Genomic DNA, 24,799 nt, shown 5'->3' on the forward strand with positions numbered 1-24,799 from the left:
TTTTAACGATATCCCAGCTTCAGCACAGGTGGCTCTGATTGAGTCACCTGTGCTGATGCAGGGACTGATTGAGCCACCTGTGCTGACGTAGGGACTAATTGAGCCACCTGTGCTGAAGCAGGGATATCCTAAAAACCTGACCTGTTGGGGGGGAGTTTTGGGGATTGGAGTTGGGAACTCCTCCATTGGGCTCGCAGGATTTTCGGAGCATGATGAATATAACCCCGTGTGGGGGAATATTTCTTATGCTGTTTTGTGTTTCAGGAAAGGTACCATTCAGAGCAAGGATTTCCATTCTACACAGGGTCACGCCCGTTTCCGAAAAACCCAGGTAACTGCAGCCTGCATATCCGTTCACTTGTATATTACGGGGCAGATCCTCAGAGGTCCATTAACTTCTTAACGAATCATTAACTTCAGTTAGCATCTCGATAAGTGCTAACGGGGATCTTCAAAGCTCAGTAACGATGCGCTAAGTGCTGTTTGCAGCCGTAACGAGCCCTCGCGTTACTATAATGGACGTTCGTGCTAATGATATGCAAGGAGGCGTTCCCTCTAGCAGCGCATATATATCCCCAGAGCTCCGTTAAAGTTACAGCAGGGATTTACCATAACGTTAGTTAGGTCAGCGCTAAGGGAGGTACTACTCACATCTACACCCTGAAATACGTCTGTTACAGGCTCGGGGTACAGTATGTGTAAGACCACAGCTGGGTCGGATGTAACTATCGTATTGTTAATTACAGGGCCCTCTCCCGTCTTCTCTTTTTTTGCTTTAATTAAACACCTATTCAGGGTCTGCATGGACGTAACGCCGCCTTTGGGTGAAATAGGCTTAACGCCATGTTATTTGCAGCTAACGCCAAGCAGCGCTAATGTCACATAGCGTTAAGCCCATGCTAACGAGATCACTAACAAATGTTGGTTTAGCTTTGTGGATACCCAAAAAACCCATGGCCCATGGACGTTACCTACTGTATTTAGATATTTGTCATGTTAGTAGCCCAAATTTAGGATCTGCCCCTATGTCTGTTACGGCTTCTGTGTGTGTGTGTGTGTGTGTGTGTGTGTGTGTGTGTGTGTGTGTGTGTGTGTGTGTGTGTGTGTGTGTGTGTGTGTGTGTGTGTGTGTGTGTGTGTGTGTGTGTGTGTGTGTGTGTGTGTGTGCATACATGTGCATTTGTAAGTTTCTCTATCTACCTCTGTGTGTCTTTGTCTTTTTCCATGCGTTTGCTGCACCACACGTGCATTTCTCTGCACTGTTTAACTCCATGATAAAGATTAGGTAGGTTTACAAAACATTGGAAATACAGAGCACTTGTAACTGTGTATATATATATATATATATATATATATATATATATATATATATATATATTATAATGTTAAGTCCAAAAACTGACCCCCAGATTCATCAAGCTTTGTTAGGGGTTAAGGCGCCCGTATGGATGTTAATTCCATGGACTTGAATGGGAAGTTCTGCCTGTTCTGGTGCGTTAACCCATAACGGAGCTTAATGGATAACCACCTACGGTAAGTATGTAGATAGCTATTTGTGAGTCTGCAGATCCTATTTATTTGCCTGCAGTTACCTGAACGCAATCCAGATCAGCATTCTTATTTTGTGTTATTATCATCTATTTATGGGGCTTCCGCAGCACAGCGCAACTGGGGATTAAATATAATACTATAAATCCAGGCATTAGGGACAGAGAGATGGAGTAGTAACTTTAATCTCTGAAGAGCTCGAGAATTTGCTTTAATATTTTCAATTCATATGGAGTTAATGCAGAATTTCTAGTGGTTTATGGTCTTTTTTTTTTTTTAGTCCCTTTTTAGTAGTTGTCATAAAGATGTGTTTTGTAATCTCATATTAACTAAAAGCCCATGAAAATGCTGTTGTATATTAAGGATGGAGCAGGAGTTCTTGGAACGCTTGGACTGTTTGGTACAAAAAGGGGGAGGTGGGAGCCTCTCCCACATCCCACCAGGGGACTGCTGCTGTGCGGAGATTTTGGAGTCGGTGGTCTCAGCTCTGGCACGACACTGGATGAGGGCGAGAGACCCTGCTAAGTCTGTCTATTATTTACTGGAGACAGCAGCTGCGGCATTGTACCTCTTCAACAACTACATGGTGAGTTCAAACCCTTTTCGCTTTCATAGCTACGATGCTCCTATACCCCACTACAACCGCCAACTTCTTCAAAGTCCCCTCAACATCTTGCATCATCATACATAAGGACCCCTGATGGTCCTCCGACCTTAACATCGGGCAACCACAGAGTGTTCCAGCTTTCTGACTCTTATCATGTTCAATCCATCTCCAATACTTCAATGAATCAACTCTCATGGCTGCACCCCAGCAATGTCAGTTCTCCTTGCATGGACACCTGACTTACATTCTCTTACCTAATGCTGCCTGTGCTATATATATATATATATATATATATATATATATATATATATATATGATCTGTTGCTCTGCTTCTAATCCTCCACCTATGTCTACAACGGATTAATCACCCGCACACATAGGCCCATATTCCCTGAAGGGTTCTAGGCTTTAGCACGCCTAATTCAAATGAATGGGAGTTAAGACGTGCTGAAGCCTAGCAACATTTAGTGAATATAGGCCATAGACTTGTAAAATCTCCCCTCAGAATGATATCCTTGACACAATCATCATCATCATTCCACCCACTATCCCCATCTCAGCAAAACCTTTTTCCATTTATCTGGTAACGATACTTCACTAAAAAAAATAATAATAATATTATCATTAGAATTTTCATCCTTTATCCGTGGTAAAAAGTTCCAACATGCCATTGCAAGTCTATCAAAGGTGAAGTAATCCCCCTCATCTTCACCCAAATCTACCTGACGTAGTGGCCAAAGTGGCTGAAAACCCCATGATTTTGCCCCTTACCCCCACTCGTTAGGAGAATCTTTGGACCAACAACCCCACGTGCCACCTCCTCTCCCTGCCACTTGTAACCTTTTTTATTTCTGTCCTCCCACCCCTGCCTTTATTGTTATCTTTTGTCCACATCCATGCACTGCGGCATCTGCAAGATAGTCATCATGTCTCCGGGATCCCAACTAGTGCCATGTCACACTCTTGGTTTTGATAACTAACCCTCTAGACCAGGGGTTCTCAACTCCAGTCCTCAAGACCCCCCAACAGTCCAAGTTTTAATGAGACCCCTGCTTCAGCATAGGTGGCTCAATCAGTGGCTCAGTCTTTGACTGTCTTTGACTGAGCCACTGATTGAGCCACCTATGCTGAAGCAGGAATCTCATTAAAACCTGGCCTCTTGGGGGGTCTTGAGGACTGATTGAGCCACCTGTACAGAAGCAGAGATTGATTGATTGAGCCACCTGTGCTGAAGCAGGGATATCCTGAAAACTTGACGTGTTGGGGGGGGTCTTGAGGACTGGAGTTGAGAACCCCTGCTCTGGACCCAAGGGGTATATCCCCTAATGTTAAGGGCCGGAATTCCCCCCTCAACCGTAAATGAGCTATTTTAGATCTAAAAATGGAAACAATGAGACAGTGCCTTGCTACTGGAGACAAACCTCAAAGGAAACAATCAAACTAGACTCAGAAACATAGCATTCTCCCATACTGTATATTGTTTTCCTATGCTAATGAAAAAGAAAAGGGGTCTTTCTATTCTAATTGGAGTGTCAATCCAATTGAAATTGGGTCATATTAAAAAAGACAAAGATGAGATTGCTCATGGATACTAGGTCCACAAGACATCACTCTAGTTAGTATCTATGCTGCATCCACTAACCAAGCTTCCTTTTTCCAATCCTCCTTTCACTCTGTACTAGCTTATAGGAGAGGTCAACTTATAGTGGGGGGAGACGTCGGCTTCTAAAATAAACCATCTTCTCTTTAAAATGTGGAATGGTTTGCAGTGACAGACTTCCCATTAGGTCCGGGTCCAGTGCAGCAAAATTTTGGGGCGACAAAAATGTCTGCCCCCAAATACATTTTTGCGCCCTCTCTGGCTTATTGGGCCTGATGGGAATGCACTTAAATGTGCCGGGCCCCTCCTTGCTGCCGCCCTCCCCCTCCTCCCGATTCGCAGCATCAAATGACGCCGTGGACGTCACCTATGTGGCGTCACACGGCGTCTCGTTGCCATGGCAACGTGATGCTGCGAATCGGGGGGAGGGGGAGGGCGGCAGCAAGGAGGGGCCCGGCACATGTATGTGCCTAGGGGTGTCAGGGATTGAAATCCTCCTCTGGCGGTATGTATGGAAATACAAAAGTAGCGTTCTGTTACGTTTGAGAGAGAGTGGCGGTAATCCCTACCCCTTAAGACCACTAGCCTGACAGGAGCGTATAAACACTGGGCCATATGGTTTTAATAATAACTTTATTTCATACAGCGCTTTTCTCCCAACGTGACATCACAATTACAGTACAGCGCAAGGGAGCACAATCTTTTTCCCCTGCGCACCCCTGCCTGCTGTCCGCCTCTCCTTGCGCCCTCCTCCTTACCGTGGCTCTGGCGTCATGATGTCACGTTGCCATGGCAACGCATCGTCACATGACCCGCGGTGTCATTTGACGCCGCGTTGCCATGGTGACGCATCACCCGAAAACGTCTGAGCCAAGGTACTGTAAGAGAGATCTACAGAGGCCTTCACTGCTTCCCCGGTATTTAATTTAAATGCCTTCGGGATGTATGCAGGGCCTCTGTAACCCCCGCGCGCACCCGCAGAGAATCTCGCAGCTCTGGTTTAGCACACGGTACAAAGCACATAGGAATTTTTTCAGACACAGTCCCTGCCCAGGTGAGCTTACAATCGGATTTAGGTGACCGAGGCACAGGGAGATAAAGCCCAAAGTCCCCTGATTCAAACTCAGTGTCGTGGTTATTAGAGTCTTTACTCAATGAGCCACTCCTCTCACTGCTCTCATCTCGGCCTGTCTCAGGCACTGTCTTATCTGAACGAGGCTGAAACGGTGCTGCAGTCTCTGAAGTCGAAAAAGCGCAATGAGACGTTTGAGATGGAGAACGAGAAAGTGAAGATCTCTCGCTTTGAGACCGCCTGCCTGTACGGCATGAAGGGAGAGGTAAGCAGCCAAGGACACACGTCCTGTGTGTGACAGAGCTGTGCCAGGTGGGGGTCAGTTTATAGTGGTGTCCGAGACAGAGTTCAGCCTGTTTGAATGAGAGAGTGACCGGCGTGAGAAACATTATGGAGAGCCTACTTGTTAAGCTTTCGAGTAACAGCACAAACGTGTTTAATTAGTGTGCGTAGGAGAACCAGTGACTTTGGCCCTTGCTCCACATATGGGTCGTCCCATTTATTTGGGTTTAGCGGAACCCTCTTCCAGTTCTGGGTGGTGCCTGCACTGCACATTGAATAGCACCGTTTGCTGTATGTCTCTCCAGGTACTCTTCAATATGGGGCAAGTGGTGGCATCAGAACGCCTTCTCCGGAGGTCCCTTGCGCTGCTCGGCAGACCGTTCCCAAGCACCCTCGCAGGAGCTGCGGTTAGGCTGGTGCTAGAGAGAGCCCGAAACAACCTGAACCGGAGAGAAAGCAGCCAGGGTCAACCGGTCTATCCCACACAGTGAGGCACTGTGTCATAGGGTTTAGATAGGAGTGAGAAGGTGTCAGGGGTCATTGAGAGTTATGTTGTCTCGGATAATTAAGAAACAGCAGTAGTACATCAGTACTTTCCAATAATAGATTAATCTAGTTTGCCTCTTGTAACTGGTCACTTTTGCACTAGTCTGGCCAGGTTTTAAGGATATCCCTGCTTCAGCACAGGTGGCTCAATCAGTGGCTCAGTCAGAATGACTGAGACACTGATTGAGAGACTTGTGCTGAAGCAGGGATGTCCCTAATACCTGGCTTGTTGGTGGTCCTTGAGGACTGGAGTTGGCCACTCCTGCACTAGTGCATCATCTATTCAGTTTGTGTATCTCTGTTTATACCATTTTTTCCCTTTCTCTGTCAAGATATTTGCGCCTCCCCTTTATCTATGAGCAGATCCAGCGCCTCTCTCTGCTTTGGCAGATTTATAGTGCCTGCGGTGGTGTGGGGGGGCGAGTCAGAGCTTTTCTTGCAGCAATGATGGAGGTCAACAGCGCAGAAGTCTGCAACAATCAATCAAAGGTGAGGATCAGACAGTGCCTGTAGAAAGGTCAACCCAAGGACATCTCTAGGAAGACCAACTCAGAACCCTAACTCTAGGAACACCAATCCAGAGCCTTGCCTCTAGGAATACCAACCCATTGTCTTATCTTTAGGAACACCAAACCATGGTCTTATCTGTAGCAACACCAACCCAATGTAATATCTAGGAGCGCCAATCCAAAGCCTTGCCTCTAGGAATACCAACCCATTGTCTTATCTTTAGGAACACCAAACCATGGTCTTATCTGTAGCAACGCAAATCCAATGTAATATCTAGGAGCGCCAATCCAAAGCCTTACCTATAGAAACACCAATTAATTACATTAAATGGTTAGTGTAGAAACACTTGAGTATCGCCACTGTTCACTGATAATTCATCTCAAAAGAATATCCTTTGGAAAACCAACCTAGAGCACCATATCTAGAAAATCCCTCCGTAGCATTACAGAGCATTACCTCTACAAACCGTACTAAAAACTCAGAATGTCGCCTACAGGTATAGGGACAACAGCACAGTGTCTCACCCATATCTTTATAAAGTCAGTTCAGGAACTTTGCATCAAACCTATTGCAACCTTGTTGGGAATTACTGCAGGTGATCCTGGCCTATGCAGACTGCTTCCAGTGCTGTCAGATAGTGAGGAGAAGACACGACTGTGAGCGGTTTGCAGTGCTAGCGATGCAGTGCAGTGCCCACCTCTCTCCCTCCCTCGAGGCTCTGACTTGCACTTTGCACCTCTCACTCGCTCTGACTCGTTTCAACCTCTGCTTTGGACACCTTAGCGATGCCATTGAATTTGGTGAGACGCTCATCTCTCTCCCTGTCTTTTTGGGTGTTTGTCACAGTCCTGTGTTCACTATTCTCTGTTCTCATTTGTTTCTCACTCTCTTCATTCAGTGTCTTGCACTTTCTCTATGACCCATATTAAATATGATGTGAAGCCACATTCCCCTTGGCTAAGGAACATGTATTGTATTGTATTGTATGTCTTTATTTATATAGCACCATTAATGTAAGCTCCATTTAGTTTTTTTTTTTTGTCTCTCACTAGGTATTCGAACACATTCTCTTGCTGTTCTGCTTAACAAAACCAGTCTGGAATACCGTATCATTCCCCTTCTGTTCAAATCTCTTTTCCTCAGCAACAGGTACTCAATTTCTGTCTCTTTCACACTGTGATTCCTCTCACGCTATACAATGTTTGTCACTCTACCCCCCTAGTCTATGGCTGGCGAGACCGCGTCACGGTGCGCGCAATCAATTATATGCGCCTCTATGAGGCTGTTTTTAGAGCGCGCTACCGCGTGCACCTGTCGGAGCTCAAAAGCGCGCGAAATATGAGGAGGAAAAATAAACCGATTTCTTGCGTGACGGTCGGGTGACGTGAGCGGTTCGCCCAATGAGGGCGAACCAGCTCTGTCACGGCCGTGCCCCCCAACATGCCTCCCCGTCGCATCTATCTAAGCCACAGATGGCTGCAGGTAAAGGCGCGCGTCACGCATCACGTCACGCGCGCCCTCACACCATGGACGCGGCCTATATAGTGAGAAGTGGGTTAATGCATAGTTAATAATACATCGATTTCCATTCACATGAATGTGTAGAAGGGAATGTCTCTGTGGTAGTAGCCTTCATTAATAAAAAGGTAATAGCAAGGTAACATTTAGTAGTCATCATCAAACCATATCTAAGGCTATGATCAGTGTCACGGGAGGCCAGGACTAATACAAGAGATCAATATCGCCAGGCAGAAACACAAGAGTTTATCAAATTAATTTATTGGAAAAAGTATCCACAACTGACATATAAACAACACTTATATCAAACTGGGGATACACTGCAGACCTAGTTGCAGGGACCTACTTGCAGAGATTTCCCCTGTGCTTTCTTCCTTGCAATATCCTCTGGAACAGGACTCCAGGCCTGACACCAGCACAGGAGTGGACACTGCAGCTTCTCTGTCACAACCACACTGCGGCAACTCTTCTGGCTCTCATCTAGGGCCTCATGCAGAGAGCAGCGCTATGCAGAATTGGAGAGGGGGAAAAATGTAACCTTTTTTGGAGAGTTTTTATGTCCATATGCAGAAAGGGCAGAAAACTGCCTTTCTGCATATGGAGAGTTTCAACCAGCGCTATTAGCGTTTTTTTTCCCCTCTCCACCGGCCGCGGAGCGCCAGCTGCTTGGTGGAGAGGGAAAATGTTGAAAATCGCGCCATTTTTTTGCCGCGAACAGCCACTAGATGGCGATCGCGGCTCTCTGCATACGGCAGAGAAAAAAACTGGAGAGAATTTAAACTCTCCAGGCGCGCGGCGAATTTGAAGGGGGAAAAAAAAAATGGCGCTTTTTTTTAAACTTGCCGGTTTCTGCCTTTCTGAAGGCAGAATCCGCCAATTAATGCCGCTTTCACTTTTTGCGCTGCTCTCTGCATGAGGCCCTTAGTCTGCTAGGGGTCTCCCTCCCCACATTCTTATACCCTTAACCCAGGGGAGCGCAATCTTTTTTTCCCTGCGCCCCCTGCCATCTGTCCTCCTCTCCTCGCGCCCCCCTGCTTACCTTGCTTCAGACGCCCTGGCGTCATGATGTCATGTTGCCACGGCAACACGACGTCACATGACCCTGTGGCGTAATTTGCCGCCGCGTTGCCATGGCGACACATGACCAGGAGCGTCTGAAACAAGGTAAGTAGAAGTTTACAGAGGCCCTGCAGCTCCCCCGGCATTAAATTAAATGTGTTAGGGAAGCGTGCATGGACCTCTGTAAACCCCGCGCCCCCCTCCCCCCCCCACCGCAGCGAACTTTGCGCACCGCTGCCTTAACCCGGGCCAGGTCCTGTCTACGTGCCCAGGCCCTGATTGGTGGGTAAAACCGCAACATAAAATGAGCAACATGGAAAGGTCGCAGACAACTTTGACACTTTCCAACTGCAAATCAAATTAACCCCTGGATCGTGAGGTGCTGGAACCAGGCCAAGACATAATACATTATATATAGCACATAATACAACTGTATTATTGACAGGTAGGGGTAATAATGCAGGACTTAACCTTTATTAACATAAATGTCATTTGCAATAACGGCACAGATCCTGCCTGTTAGTCCGCGCTCATGGTGGTTGTGTTGCTACGTGCGCGCGCTTGCATCCGCGCACACTTCCGGGACTCTTACCCGATTGCCTATGGTTGTACCTCAAGTGCCCGTGTCGCTGTGCGCGTCGATGCTGCTGCATTTTGCTGAGATGTCAATTTGAGATTTCGGGCTGCGTTACGTGGGCTGGTTCAGCCAATGAGGGCAAACAAGCTCCGTGACGCGTTCGCCACGCCCCCGATTGCTCCCCAATCTCCTGCAGCTTACTGGACACATCGCTGGGGCTGCAGGAGTGCGCGCAGTGGCGCGCACGCCCGCGCCGGCCCTATGAGCTCGGCCTTAGACAACAATCCTTTATTTAATGCAGTCTATGCTCTAGCCCAGCGGTGCCCAAACTGGGGGGCACGACCCCCAGGGGGGACGCGAGACTGACTGCGGAGGGCGGTTTAAATTAAGTGCCGGGGAGCGGTGAAGGCCTCTGTAAACCTTACTTACCTTGGCTCCGGCGTCTTCTTAGGCGCGTCGCCATGAGGTCATGTGACGTCACGTTGATATGGCAACGTGACGTCATCGTGACGTCATCACGCCGGAGCCGAGGTAAGTGGGGGGGGGGGGACGCGGACAGAGGGGAACTGCCGACAGGGAAACCCCTGCTATGTCATACTGCTGCCAAAAATGTATATTAGTGCCGGGGTTGTTAATAGGCTTCCCTTATTAACCCCTTATCCGCCTCTGTTGCTTTTTGTCTTGCAAATTGGCTGCTCAAGGCAGGCAGTCTCTATGAAGTGGGCAGACCAGTTTGGTATCGCTACTTTGGTTTGGTACATCTTGCTTTAAGATTTATTTTGTCATTATAAAAATCTAAACCATGAGGATGTCCTATTGTGCCAAATAATTTGCAGCTAAACCCCTCCAAACTACAGCGCCATACAGTCTTTTCTGAAATCAGGCGGTACACAAATGACATCAAATGGAGGCCTTTTGAGGTAGATTGAGACTTACCATAAATTGGCAGCTTCCACCATGCAAGTTCATCTCATTGAGAGAATTCCACAATAGTGAACATACTCTAAAACAGAGACAGAGCCACTGATTGAGTCACCTGTGCTGAAGCAGGGATATCTGGAAAACCTGACTTGTTGGTTGCCCTTGAGGACTGGAGTTGCTCATCCCTGCTCTAAAATATCCTCGTAATGCATGCAATTCCTTGACCAGGGAGGTTCCAGGCGGTTCCCCTCTCCCCCCGCCTTGTACCCACATGCAACGTACAAATAAAGACAGGAAACGGGAGCTGGAGGTAAAAATGGCCGCGGCTATTTATTTATACAGAAAACCTAATGGGGTAAATGCACTCCCTGCCAGAGTGTGCTCCTTTGTCAGGAGGGGGAGGGTCAGCCGGCCCTCGAACCGCTGACCTCGTGTCCCCTACGCGAGCGGGCTCTCGAGGTCATGGATAACTGACCTTGCCCACTCGTACTCCCCCCGGGCTCAAACGGCCCAGCTCCCAGTCTGGCAAGAACAAGCACCTACCCCCCAAGAGCCGCCACCGACGGGCCTATTTAACCCCCCTTAAACTAGGCCCGTACCGCCAACCCTCCAGACCCTCTCGAAGCCCTCCCGGAAACTGAAATAAGTCTATCCCGCCTGGCATGCCTAGCAGCGGGACCCATGCTCCTCTACCAGCCCAGCCTGTCCTTACCATTTACCTGGGGCTGCCAATCGCGCCTGGAGCAGTAGTTACTCAACCTGCCATGGTTTTTAAAGATGCCCTGAGAATCGCTTTTTTCGCTGCACTATCCCTCACCCGGTCCCGGACATACCCACCTCCGGAGCCGCAGGCCGCCTTTTCCCAGCGCTATCTGGGATTTCGCCTTTTTTACTGCTGCAGGCTTCTTACCCGCCCTCAGCGACCCCTGGGGAATAGACCCTGGCAGTGGACTGGGCCACGCCTCCTCCCTTGCTCGCTCTGTGTCGCACACTGCAAGCCTTGACGCCTTGCCCTATCTCCTCGATGCCGCCCTAAACGCGACTCCATACCATTACCCGATACGCCATATGCCGTACCTTCCACGGCGTGTCCCCATCAACCGCCCGCCGGGGCTGTTCCACCATCTGTGCAGTGCGTGATGCTGCCGGGTGGGTCCGCTACCGTGCCCGACCCCGGCCGTGGCTGAAGAATTGAAAGACACCGGGGTCCAGCTGATGGCTGTTGGTACTGGAGTGGGATTCGCGGTGCCAGTGACATCCGGCCGTGGCCATTGTGGCCTCTCGTGAGGAAGAGACCTGGGCCGCGACTTGGTTCGCCCTTCACCCGATGCCGTCTCCACGTAGTCGAACCATGCTGGGTTCTCTGCTCTCCGAAACACATTGGCACCAACCACGGTTGCGGTTGGCCGTCTTGGTCCTGCCGACTCTGCAGGCGAAATCCTGAGTGACACCGCCCGCGTCAGCAACGGGCGGCCGTGTGGCGTGCCGTGACACCCTGTTCTGCGTCACGATGGCTGGAAGTCGCCGCCCCTCCTTCGCGGGCCGACCTGCGCGCCGATCCGCCGTGTCCTGCGTCCCAGCTGTCGAAGTCCTCCCCACCATCGCTGAGGCCCGACCTGGCCGCTGTGACGCCCTGCCTCGCAGTACCGTGACCGAGGGCTGCCGCCCTGCGTGCGGTTGCTGAACTTCGCCTGCCGCCTTGCACTGCAGCACCCTCCGCGCTCCTTTCCTGTGGAGCGCGGCCTCTCTGCCTGCCGCCTGTCTAGCGCGCAATGCTGCCTGGGGACTGTCGCCTGACGCGTTGTGCTGCAGCGCCCTCTGCTTCCCCTTCCCGCGGGGAGCAGCTATACACGCGCGCATCTACGCGCGCCCATACAGTCGCACGCATCCAAGTGCGCCAATACCAACGCGCGCCCACACACCTGCGTCCCAGCAGTCGAAGTCCTCCCCACCACCGCTGAGGCCCGACCTGGCCGCTGTGACGCCCTGCGTGCGGTTGCTGAACTTCGCCTGCTGCCTTGCACTGCAGCACCGTCCGCGCTCCTTTCCTGGGGAGCGCGGCCTCTCTGCCTGCCGCCTGTCTAGCGCGCAATGCTGCCTGGGGACTGTCGCCTGACGCGTTGTGCTGCAGCGCCCTCTGCTTCCCCTTCTTGCGGGGAGCAGCTATACACGCGCGCATCTACGTGCGCCCATACACTCGCACGCATCCACGTGCGCCAATACTCACGCGCGCCCACACACCTGCGTCCCCGCAGTCGAAGTCCTCCCCATCATCGCTGAGGCCTGACCTGGCCGCTGTGACGCCCTGCCTCGCGGTACCGTGACCGAGGGCTGCCGCCCTACGTGCGGATGCTGAACTTCGCCTGCCGCCTTGCACTGCAGCACCCTCCGCGCTCCTTTCCTGTGGAGCGCGGCCTCTCTGCCTGCCGCCTGTCTAGCGCGCAATGCTGCCTGGGGACTGTCGCCTGACGCGTTGTGCTGCAGCGCCCTCTGCTTCCCCTTCCCGCGGGGAGCAGCCTTAGTGCCACGTGCTGGTTTCGCAGAGAACAGCGCTTGCAGCCGCCGATCCAACCATGCCTCGTCATGGTTTTCCACCTCGACTTGAAGAAGGCAGAACTGCTCTGCCATCGATGCCATGCTGCTGTGTGGGGGGGGGGGGGGGGATCCTCGCTTAACTTCCGGTGCTTAGCTGGGCCCTGAGCTATTCAAGCGCTGCGTGTGCACTTGCCAAGCTGTTCTAAGCCTATCGCCGCTACGCAGTCCCCACACAGTCACCCATATACACACGCGCGCCCTGCGTGTGGCCATATCCATACGTGCGCGCCCTGCGTGTGCCCATATACACACGCGCGCATTTCCGTGTGCCCATATACACACGCGCGCATTTGTGTGCCCATATACACACGCGCGCATTTGTGTGCCCATATACACACGCGCGCATTTCCGTGTGCCCATATACACGCGCGCATTTCCGTGTGCCCATATACACGCGCGCATTTCCGTGTGCCCATATACACGCGCGCATTTCCGTGTGCCCATATACACGCGCGCATTTCCGTGAGCCCATATACACATGCGCGCGTCTCCGTGTGCCCCTATACACGCGCGCATCTACGCGAGCCCATACTCGCACGCATCCACGTGCGCCAATACCCACGCGCCTCCATGTGCGCCCATACACACGCGCCTTTACGTGCGCCAATACCCACACAGTCACCCATATACTGCACCGACACACTTTATTCGAGCAAATACCCAGTATGTACCTGGCAGATACCTGGAATGCGCCGCTCCTCACCTCTGACAAGCCCCGTTGCGTTTGCCTTCCCAGCCTGGGTTCATGCCTGGCTGACGGGCGGCTGATCTGTTAAATGATAATGATTAGGATTTAATAGGCTGCAATGCTGCGCGTGTCTACCAGATGGCATAAATTCATGAATTGTAATGCAGTATACAGTATATATATATATATACTGTGCAGTATTGCAGCCAGCGGGAATAAAATGCTTCAATCCCTGCCTGGAAAATACCTCAATGCACTCGGGCAGAAAACAGTCACAAACCTCAATACACCCGGGTATACCCGAATTCGTGGGACTAGCCGAGCTCGAATAAAGTGTGTCGCCAGTGTACACACGCGCGCGCCCTGCGTGTGCCCATATACATACGCGTGCGCCCGTACACACACGCGCATTTCCGTGTGCCCATATACACACACGCGAATTTCCGTGTGCCCATATACACACGCGCGCATTTCCGTGTGCCCATATACACACGCGCGCATTTCCGTGTGCCCATACACACGCGCGCATTTCCGTGAGCCCATATACACATGCGTCCCTATACCCACGCGCGCGTCTCAGTGTGCCCCTGCGCGCGCATCTACGCGCGCCCATACACTCGCACGCATCCACGTGCGCCCATACCCACGCGCCTTTACGTGCGCCAATACCCACTCGCGCATCCACGTGCGCCCATACACCCGCGCGCATCCACGTGCACCCATCCGCACTCGCACGCCTTCCACATGAATTAATTGGGGAATTCCGATAAAAGTAACCAAGCATAACTGCTAAACATTGTGATTCCCATTAACAAGTATTTATCCTCTAATAATTACTACAGTATATTTATATAGTTTATGGCACTAGATAAAGAGCTCTATTGACATCTATGTGTGTCCATACACACGCGCGCGCATTTACGTGTGCCCATACACACGCGCACATTTACGTGTGCCCATACACCCACGCGCAGCCACGTGTGCCTTTTTTTTTTTTTTTAAGCTTATAGTATACATGCCTATATACGTACGTATGCACCGATTTACATGCACCCATGCACACATATATACGTACCCTTATACACATATATATATATACCTGCACACAATCGTCCCGAGCGCATAAGCGTGTGTCCCCGCGCCGAAACTTTAACTGCGGGGGCAGACCGTGAAGCGCCAACCTTGGCCGCCCTCCCCTTCGCGCTTACCCCCGGCCTAGGGCTGCAACCACTAAGAGCGGCTGCACTAGCCTATACATGCGTATATCGCCACCTACGTATACATGCATACCCATATACACATGAACATACACACCCACATACCTGCACATAACACCCATAAATACCTATACGTACATCCACATATATACCCACGCACATATACATATATACCCATACCACACACATATATACATATATACCCATACCACACACATATCCATACCACGTTATTTATTTATTTATCATACCTTTGTCCCGGCCGGCCCCCTCCTCACACATACATTTTAACGACCCCACAGGTGTGGGAGGGGGGCCGCGGGAGCAGCCGCATCTCCAGCCGCAAGGCTGACCGGTCCACCACAAACCCCCCTGCCCCGAGACCACTAAACGAAAAGGGGAGGGGTAGGAGGGTCCTCTGCCCGCGCTACATTGCCCACCGGGAGACTTAAAGCCCGCACCACGTGGGACTGCGCCCCTGCCCCCGAACGGGCCGCGAGCAGCCGCCTGGCCCCCTCTTTTGCCGCCCGCATGGACCACACGCGGCGGAGCTCCTCACGTTCGCGCGGGCCGCATGCTCCAACCGGACCCTCCTTCCCCGCACCAACCAGTACCCTTCTGCCCCGAGACCGCCCCTCCCCGCCGGCCATCCGCCGCGGGGATCAGGGGGTAAGATGGAGGGGGCCCCTAACCCCACGACGCTCCGATTCAGGAGCAGGTAGCCCCCAACCCTAGAGGCAGAAGCCGTACTGTACTCACGTGCGGTGAAGGGAGATGTCCAAATCGTCTGGCGGGCAGCAAAAGAGGATGTGCTGCCCGCCAGCCTGGCCTTAAGTAGGCCTTCCGTGGACTCCTCCCCTGTGCTGGGGAGGGAGGTGTGGGGGCGGGCCAGCGAGGGGAAGGCCGGACCCCCCCCGGTCATGAAGCCCCCCCGCCTATGGCTAGGGGGTGCCGCTTTTTCTCTTGTATCTTACTCTTGCCTCTGTCACTCCTGTGTTAGTATTATGAGCCTGTCTTTCCCTCTAGGTACAATGAGTTTGTCTCTGCTGCCCGGCGCTTGGAGACCCTGACAGACACAAACCAAGCAGTGATATTTAAGGCTTGGTTCTACATTCTGTGCCTTGATATCCTGCTCGAAGGGGGTAAGTGACCCATATGAAACATAGAATAGAAATTGTACTCTGACACTGGCCTCATTAGGTCTGACTTTGTTTGTCTGTGGTAGGCTTTGCTCTCCGACCACTGGATGACTGCCTAGCATTCGTGGGCACGTTTCACTCCAATTCTGCCCTCGCCACCGAAAACCAGATCATGCTGAATCTACTCTCATCCTTGGCTCTATGGTAAGGTAGACTGCTTTGCTATGTGCTTCGCTTTCCCAGAAGCACTCTGTCTCCCTTCCCCTTCCTTTGGGGGAAAACAGACAGGAACAAAAGAGAAGGTAGTAATTTGGGTCAATTTGGTCCCAGGTTCGGCAGATTGCAGGAGTGGGGCCTGTTCCACCCTTTCTTTCGGAAAGCAAAGAAGCTGCTGTCACAAACCAACGCCTCGTTTTTTGCCCTCTGTGGCTTCTCCAAGTTCCTCGAGTGTCAGGTGCTCCTGCTGCGCAAAGCGATGGAGGAGCATTCGGTGGACAGCGGAGAGATAAATAAGAAGACAGCGCAGGTCTTTGATCTTTGGCCCGTACTGTTTAAAACCTGTGCGGGTGTTATCTCCAAGTAATATGTAAGCCTGTGGCGATAGTTTATAACAGGGCTACTTTTTTCGCTGTGGCTATCTTTCTGTCAACTTAAATGTACAGTTTTTTTTAATGATCACAGTCTCATGGCTGTAAAACCAGGCAAGTTGGGTTAAACTGTTGGATAGAGCAATGAGATGTTTTTCTTTGGTAAACGTAGTGCGTTTTCTTTTCCCTCCAGTTTTGCAGTCGAGAGACCCTATAAATGGCCCCAATAGGTTTCAATTCCAAAGTGCGGGGGAAACAGTTCCGGGCGAGGAGAATCCTACGTGTGCAGCCAACGCAACGCAGACAAACAATTCCTTCAAAGTGCAGGTCTCCTCGAAGACAGAGATACAAAGTGCAGGTCTCCTCTAAGACACCTGATGAGAGGTCCATGTGGGACCTGAAACGTTGTCTTTCCACTGTTCTTGGCTGTCACATTAAATTGAGAACGTCATTATGAACTTGTGAGTAGATCTCTACTTTTTATCTCTGTCTTTGGGGAGACCTGCACTTTGAAGAGTTTGCTCAATAGGGTTCAGACAATTCCTCCTGTCCTGTTGTGACCTACGTATCAGGGAGGGGAAGAGAGGGAAACTCCTTCCATGTTCTTTTTTTGGGGCAAAGAGAACACGATGTCCAGGCTCTAGTTGTCTATTTGAGCAGTCCCACTCTATACTTACGAGTTAGGACTGTGAATTCTGGAGTTGGCTTAGATACCCTCCCAATAAGAGTGAGCTGGCATGCTCAGAACAAAGCATTGTCTGAGTTCCTGCTCGTACTTTACGGATCACATTGGCTCTCATTTCTTGCCACCATCTCTTTCCTCAGTTCATGGAGAAGTTCAAGTCATGCTGCATCACAGCGCCAGTGTTTTTGGCACGGTTGTACCACCTGAAGGCCTTCATGCTGCTGCTAAGTGGAAAGAGGCAGAAGGCGAAGATGTCCCTGCAACAAGGACTGATGTCAGCTCGGGAGCATGAGAACAGATTAGAAGAGTGCTGGATCACAATGAGCAATGTGAGGAGGGGTCTAATAAGAGTTATGAGACTGTTGGAGGAGGTGGGAGCTTTAAAGGGATAAAGGGCATCTTGTGCCCTTTGGGTATAAGACATCCCTGGGGGCATTAGATGGTTTCCGTGGGTATTGTGTGCTAGGACTAATAAGAACCCCTGCCCCAATTTACAGGAGTGTTGGTTTGAAGAATCTACATGTAGCTCAGATCAATGGCTGGAGTTGGCTGTGGACATGCCCTTGTGGGAAGACGTTGCTGGGACAGACTTGCAAATCCTTTTCCGCAGAAAGTATGTGCTAAGGCCGCTTCCTGCCGATGGGGAGGATCAACAAGAGTTAGCTGCGGCCTCTCTCTTAACCACTGAAATAAACACCTGACCCGAAAGAATATCGGATCAACCCTCCCGATGTGTGCGACAGATCAGCCGTTACCCTAAAAATACAGATAAATACTGAAAACAGTCTCTCGAGTCTCAGTGTCGACATCTTTGCAAAAGGACTTTACCTCTCGAGTCTGCACCCTGTAGCGGGCATCAACAACCTAGGTTAATCACCCACAGTAAGGCTTCAACAACATTAGTATTTCAGGAATACTGCTCAGTATGTATAGCACACTGAGAATCCCCTCTGCATGCAGCCTGTGGACCAACAGGCTGATTCACAAGAGTGATAGGAGTTACACTTTAAGGAATCTGCCCTTATCTGCTTTACCTGGTGAATACGACTATCCTCTTTAGGTGAACCGTTCTGATTGAAGAATTTGGTTATGCTGCCTTCCTTCCTCCCGGACGCTGATATTTAATGGCAAGGCGGGTAGGTCCCGGTTTTGTAGGTCTGGGATGGGTGTCCTCCCTAACTTCCCACACGCCCTCTGGTAATTTGTTAACTTGGTGAGTAGCGTGTTAGAAAAAGTTTGAAATAAAGTGTGGGGGAGGGGAAGAGGGGTGCTGCAGCAGCAGCCTAATGCACATACATAGCAAGATGGTGCAAGAATGTGAGAGAGAACTAACTATTTATAAGAGAGAAAAAACTGGAAATTACAATCACAATATTTGATACATTTCAAAATATTTCGTAGAACAACCACTATACCAATTGATAGTATAGTCATGCATCTAATAGCTGACACAAGTTGAGCAAGTTGACATATTAAATAGTTACATAGTAGATGAGGTTGAAAAAATAAATGCGTCCATCAAGTTCAACCTATGCTCAATTTAGACAGATACTTTATCCTATATCTATACTTATTGATCCAGAGGAAAGCAAACCAAAAACCACAGTGACTATATTGAGGTAGCTGTCAATTATTGTAGTGTCAATGCAATGTCATAATACCCCCTTGCAAATCTTGATACTTATCCTCCTAAGGGCGGTTCAAATTTATTTTTATTTTTTTAACAGCGAGGACCAGCCGGTGTACAGATTAGGTTATGCTCGTAAACCTAGATCTGCCATGTTCCTTTTAGTTTAGCTAACTACAAGAAAGAAATATGGTAACTCATGACACCTCATTGATAAAGGATAATAGTAAGTGGAAAATGTCATATTGTTAGTATTTGTTTTGTTTACTACAATGCCTTCGTTGTAATAATCAATATTTTGTATAATTTTGACTTTGGTCAAAAATAAAAAAAGGCTGTAGTATCTCTTGAGGGTTGCAGTTAAATGCCTATGAGTAGCATGTAACTGTGGAGGTAACTACATCTGTCTGTGAGTTTCTTGTATACAGATGTGTGTAGTTTGCCATTCTTCAGTGTTACTGTAGTATCCAGAAAGTTCACTAGGTTTGCTGAATAATCTATTTTGAGCTTAATTGATGGGTGGAATGAATTCAAGGGCTCATAAAATTGTCGCCCTCTCTCCATATTATAAATAGATCATCAATGTATCTGTAATATTTGTAAGGTTTGTGGAAGCATGTGGCTAGGAATCTCTGTTCAAGATTGGCATATTGCAGTGCCATCCTGGTGCCCATTTCAGTCACCATTAGTTGTACAGTAGGTACATTTCCTTGTTGAAGCTGAAGTAGTTGTGAGGTTGTATTCTATCAGTTTGGTAATTACTTCAGTGCTGTATTTGATCCAGGCGAGATGTTGCAAGGTATTGCAAGCATGCCTCAATGCCATCCTTGTGGGGGATTTACTGTACTGGGATTCTACATCCATGGTAACTAGTTGTGTGTTGGATGGAAGTTGTTTGATAAGTTTATAGAAAAAAATCTGTGGTATCTTGTATGAAGCTGTTGGTGTTCGTGACTAGTGGTTTTAGGATATTCTCCACCAGGCCTGATATTTGTTCTGCGAGTGTATCCATACCTGTTATAATTGGTCTGCCTGGGTTTCCTGGTTTGTGGATTTTGGGAAGCATGTTGAAGATACCAACTCTTGGGATGTTAGGTATTAGCTGCTTCAATTCTGGTTGCAGGTGATTAGGGAATGATTTGCTGAGATTGCGGAGATGCATTGTATATTCCTGGGTTGGATCGTGGGTCAGTTTCTTGTAGTAGATGTCTGTAAATTGTCTGTTGCCTTCTTCTATGTATTTATTTGTCTATAACCCCCACTGTACCTCTGTTATCTGCTGGTTTAATGGTGATGTGGTGGTTGGTTCGCAGTTCCTTCATTGCATTTCTCTCCATGGGGGGGAAGGTTGTTCATTACTTTTTTCTGCTGTGCTGATGCTAGTGAGGAAACTCACAATCTGAAGCCCCCTATGTGGCCGTCTAGTTTGCCGTTGTGTCCTGTTGGTGGGGTGAAATAGGTGTCCCTCCTCTTCTTGTTGTACGCCATCATTCTGGGGGTGCTCTCTTTTTGTGGCCATATTCTTTCAGTTGTAAACTCCTGAAGAATTCTTCTACGTGTAGGTCGGAGTATACCCTAAGACTCAGAAGCCAAAGCACAGTCCTTATGGACTATATCAGAGACAGTACAGATAATCCATCTTTATTCAGAATTATACAATGGTACAAAATATGCAATATACATTTTCTATAGAAAACAAAGCGGAAAGGCATGTCCATCCTTAAACAGATAACTGTCAGTGATACAAAGTTACTCACACACAGAAAATCACCAATGACAGGACAGCCTCCCACATAGGGACGACACTCACGCAAGCAGTGTCTAGAAGTTATATGCACCGAGTGTCCAAGTCTTACTCTGCACAGCGCTCTTACCATGCTAAAGGTTTTGTTTTCTATGTAATGTTCACTCTTTCTGTCGTCTTTAATGAATTGACAAACGTAATAGTGCACTCTTGTATTGTTTGCTAGAAGAAAAGCTTTAGATACTATGTGTGGGACTTCCAGTCCTGAAGTAGAGCTTATGCTAATCACAGACGGGGGTGTATATAGTGAAAAGATAACAGAGGCACCTGTGCAATATGTGTGTATCTCTGCTACCTCAGTGCTTTGTATTCTTACTGTTTTCACAGGCAGACAAAATGTCCCAACTGTATGTTTTGTACCTGGTCGCCAAAACCAAGTGCTAACCCACATCAGTACGCTAGCACACATACGCATGACAACCAAATATATATATTGATGCATATCTCCACTGAGAGAACGTGTCCCTGCTTCTTCTCTCTGCCCTTCTAGAGCAACAAGACATGGTAACGTGGGGTAAGGTTGAGGGAGACATGGATAGATGTCACTCTCTTCCCTAAGGACTCTTGCCAATGTTCACACCTGCAAGAGAAGGTACAGGGTTTGAGATAAAAAGAAGGAAGGACAGACGCTATAGATACACACAATTTGCAAAGGGCTGGGATGCAGCTCTGAAGGGAGAAGCAGAGACATCACCTTATGCACTTGGGGTGGGAGCTCATCTTCAGACCCCTCCTCTGGAACAGTTTCTGGGTGTCTGGTCGGCTGTCCATCCTCACTCCACCCTCCCATTGGCTGTCGAGCAAAACTGGACGCTGCTCTTTGCACGGATCCCAGATCTAAGCAGGGAAGAGTAACCATTGCAGCTTACAAAAGAAAGAGGCTTTAACCTGGGTACCTGAAACTAGATAGACCTCCTTATGAAGCGTTTCTTGTTAAAAAATAGATCTGCTAACTGTGACTTTCGGAAGAGACCCCTGGGAACGCTAGGAAGACAAAGACAATTAGCTCTATTTAGAGCAGAGTCCAGTCCTCAAGTTCCACCAACAAAATCAGGTTTAAAGGATATCCCTGCTTCAGCACAGCTTCGACTGTGCCACTGATTGAGCCACCTGTGCTGAAGCAGGGATGTCGCTAGTACCTGGTGTGTTGGTGGCCATTGAGGACTGGAGTTGGCCATCCCTGATTTCGAGTTTTACTTGCATATGTCTATCTATAAAACACACGTTGTGGTTTACAACTTTCTACTACCACAATTGTTTTCATGCTTTGCTAATGCTTTGGCAAACGTCACACAAATCTCACAAATGTACACTTTTGCCACACATAAAATGACCTGGAGAGTAGAACGAGTTGAGCAAATTTCATGTGAATACTGAGAAATTGTGTTTAGCACAAAAGATATATGCACTTTGACAGTTCTGAACTACATTATTACTGGATACGAGTGGACTCATTCAGGCCCAAATATAAGAACAGTCTGGACCGAGAAGCTCAGTAGAAGCGATTGGTACCTGTGCTGACGCTGAATCGCTGTATGTTGACTGGGGGCACCCTCTCTTCTGTGGGTAGTGCAGCAGGAGATGGGCAACTGACAGAGGGAGGTATGTTGGATGTAGTGTTTATAAGGGCATCGCCCTGAACGCTGTCTCCACTTTCATCGCTTTCCTGACGATGCCAATGGTGTCGACCAGGTGCCATGCGCGTGTGCTGCTGATGCAACTATGGCAGAGAGAGAACAGTGGGATAAAAGTTGTAGGTGTTACTGGGCAGACATTCATTTACATGGCCAATATGGAAAAGTAACAGCTACCCAACTTTACACCACATACATTCAGCAGAGTTTACACCCAGTAGTAGCGCAAGTCACACCGTGGGGTGTGTACAGTGGGTGTAATTATTAGCAAAGAATCAATAAAAGAGCCCAAACGCCTTGCCATGTGATATGTCTGCTATGTGATAACAGCTTCTTTCCAGGACAGGAAGGGAGCAGGATCATCAGGAACACCCAGAAAAAAACATACAATAACAAATCATAGTGTAGTACTTATGGACAATTGTGGGTCAGAATTCAAGAAGAAACTTGGCTCTTACGGATCGCCTACTTACAAGAAGCAGGATAAAAAACAGCGTTTTTGTATGTAAAGTTGAATAATATATTCCTCCGCCTAAGATAGCAGCATACAGCAGTCACTGATGATTGTAAGCTGGATAGTGTGATCGCCGGGGCTTTCGCTCTCACAAACCAGCAACCGCATTCATACATACATACATACCCTCTTCTCTCTCTATGAATGCGGTTGCTGGTTTGTGAGAGCGAAAGCCCCGGCGATCACACTATCCAGCTTACAATCATCAGTGACTGCTGTATGCTGCTATCTTAGGCGGAGGAATATATTATTCAACTTTACATACAAAAACGCTGTTTTTTATCCTGCTTCTTGTAAGTAGGCGATCCGTAAGAGCCAAGTTTCTTCTTGAATTCTGACCCACAATTGTCCATAAGTACTACACTATGATTTGTTATTGTATGTTTTTTTCTGGGTGTTCCTGATGATCCTGCTCCCTTCCTGTCCTGGATTCATACGTTTTGTGAGGGAATCAGTGTATATTCCCTGGAAGGTTGAGAGTTTCTTTCAGTTACACAATATATCATTTAATATTATTTAAATATCACTATCACTGTGTTTTAGCGCCACACTGAATCACTGGGTTTCATAACAGCTTCTTTACCATGCAAGAGGGCAGACATTTTTAAAATGCTCGGCATTAATACACTTAATACGGTTTAGTTAAAGATTAAGGAGAATCCCTTCTTCAGGAATGGAATGTCATCGCCATATGGTGATTTCCTCTAAATTTCTATTGGTTGTTGCTGAACATTACTAATATATTATATATACACATATATACACACATACATACACATACGTGTGTGTGTGTATGTATTTATGTATTTGTGTATGTATATGTGTATATTACATAACTATGCTATATATGATGTTTATTAACTAAACACCCTGGTAGCCATTTTTTGTGGCTCAGGTTTTGGGAGTATATGTGACTTGAGGTTCTGCAGCAAAAAATGTTCAGATCATTCAAAAATATTTTTTTCGTTTAATATATTGTACTAATTAAAATGTGTTAACAAATGTATCCAAGGTGGATACATGTCTAACATGTCAATATCACCTCCTCTAAGAACGAGCACAAAGTTGCTAAATGTGGCATGTTGAAAGCTAAAAGTGCAGCATGACAGTGAATGAAATGTTTATACATTTCCCGATTACTCAGGAGTCGTAATTCATTATTTAGGTCAATTGTAGTTTTTCATGGGATAATTACGCTTGTTATCACGGGCCTTTGCCTGGTCAATGTTACTAGAACTCAGGCTGACGGTGGGACAGGGTAAGCGAGGCAAGAGGGAGGGCCAGGGAGGAGGTACTCACTTCATGCATGTAAAGAGCGTGCAGGCTCATCTCGGTGGATGCGTATTCAGACAGGGTACCACTGTGCACGGGTCCTTCCCACACACTGCTCCCAAAACTGCCATTTCTGAAGTCAGCGCTACGGGGAGGTTAGACAAAGGCAGACATTTCAGAATCTATGTAAGCAAACCACACAGAAGGTGATATGGATCTCATACTAATCTCACAAACTGCACAGATTATACACACTGAAGGTGACATGGATCTAATCTCCCGTACTGCACAGATTATACACACTGAAGGTGACATGGATCTCATACTAATCTGCAGTACTGCACAGACTCCACTCTAGATAACACCTTATAAAGCTTTTTTTCACACTAAATGGAGCCCTTGCAATGAATAAAATTCCCTACTGTGAAAATGACCCTTAAAAACTCTTACTCTTATCCCATACTAACAGAACTCACATATACAACCACTGGAAAAGAAATACCAGACACCGCCCATTGACCCACAAGGTATCATCCATGCTGACACTCTTCTAAAACATGGCTCCGCAGTTTACCTCCTCCAGTATATATTGCTATATATATATATATATTTCCTCACCCCATCACGCTCTGGTTCTGTGCCGGCTGAGAGGACTGCTGTGGTGACAGAGAGCGCAAGGCAGAAGCCACCTCTGACACAGCAGAGACGTGAGGAGAGCATGGAACCTCAGCATTTGGTGGGAACCCCATCGGAGACATCCCCGAAAGCGTGTTCACCATCAGACTATGTGGCTGGAAC

At 48.4% G+C, this 24,799-nt stretch overlaps 2 protein-coding genes across 7 annotated transcripts in view; one reads left to right on the top strand and one right to left on the bottom strand.

Moving 5' to 3' along the window:
- Nucleotides 1-20,987, top strand: part of ADCY10 (adenylate cyclase 10) — a 72,898-nt gene extending 51,911 nt beyond the window's left edge. The window contains exons 24-35 of the mRNA XM_075609573.1: nucleotides 265-331; nucleotides 1,911-2,133; nucleotides 4,951-5,091; nucleotides 5,414-5,595; nucleotides 5,987-6,143; nucleotides 6,760-6,964; nucleotides 7,217-7,313; nucleotides 15,766-15,881; nucleotides 15,965-16,082; nucleotides 16,209-16,404; nucleotides 17,291-17,479; nucleotides 17,648-20,987. Of these exons, the coding sequence (XP_075465688.1) occupies nucleotides 265-331; nucleotides 1,911-2,133; nucleotides 4,951-5,091; nucleotides 5,414-5,595; nucleotides 5,987-6,143; nucleotides 6,760-6,964; nucleotides 7,217-7,313; nucleotides 15,766-15,881; nucleotides 15,965-16,082; nucleotides 16,209-16,404; nucleotides 17,291-17,479; nucleotides 17,648-17,851 (1,895 nt within the window). The 3' untranslated portion in view covers nucleotides 17,852-20,987. The remainder of the gene's footprint in view (nucleotides 1-264; nucleotides 332-1,910; nucleotides 2,134-4,950; nucleotides 5,092-5,413; nucleotides 5,596-5,986; nucleotides 6,144-6,759; nucleotides 6,965-7,216; nucleotides 7,314-15,765; nucleotides 15,882-15,964; nucleotides 16,083-16,208; nucleotides 16,405-17,290; nucleotides 17,480-17,647) is intronic.
- The window catches only part of ATG9A (autophagy related 9A), a 45,933-nt gene continuing 41,531 nt past the window's right edge, over nucleotides 20,398-24,799 (bottom strand). For all 6 annotated transcript variants that reach the window (XM_075609575.1, XM_075609579.1, XM_075609578.1 and 3 more), the window contains 5 exons: nucleotides 24,620-24,792; nucleotides 24,029-24,146; nucleotides 22,094-22,301; nucleotides 21,276-21,418; nucleotides 20,398-21,161 (listed from right to left, as the gene is read on the bottom strand). In XM_075609575.1, coding sequence (XP_075465690.1) covers nucleotides 21,156-21,161; nucleotides 21,276-21,418; nucleotides 22,094-22,301; nucleotides 24,029-24,146; nucleotides 24,620-24,792 — 648 coding nt within the window. In that variant the 3' untranslated portion in view covers nucleotides 20,398-21,155. The remainder of the gene's footprint in view (nucleotides 21,162-21,275; nucleotides 21,419-22,093; nucleotides 22,302-24,028; nucleotides 24,147-24,619; nucleotides 24,793-24,799) is intronic.

The sequence above is a fragment of the Ascaphus truei genome, chromosome 7 (genome assembly GCF_040206685.1).
Source record: "Ascaphus truei isolate aAscTru1 chromosome 7, aAscTru1.hap1, whole genome shotgun sequence".
NCBI lineage: Eukaryota > Metazoa > Chordata > Amphibia > Anura > Ascaphidae > Ascaphus > Ascaphus truei.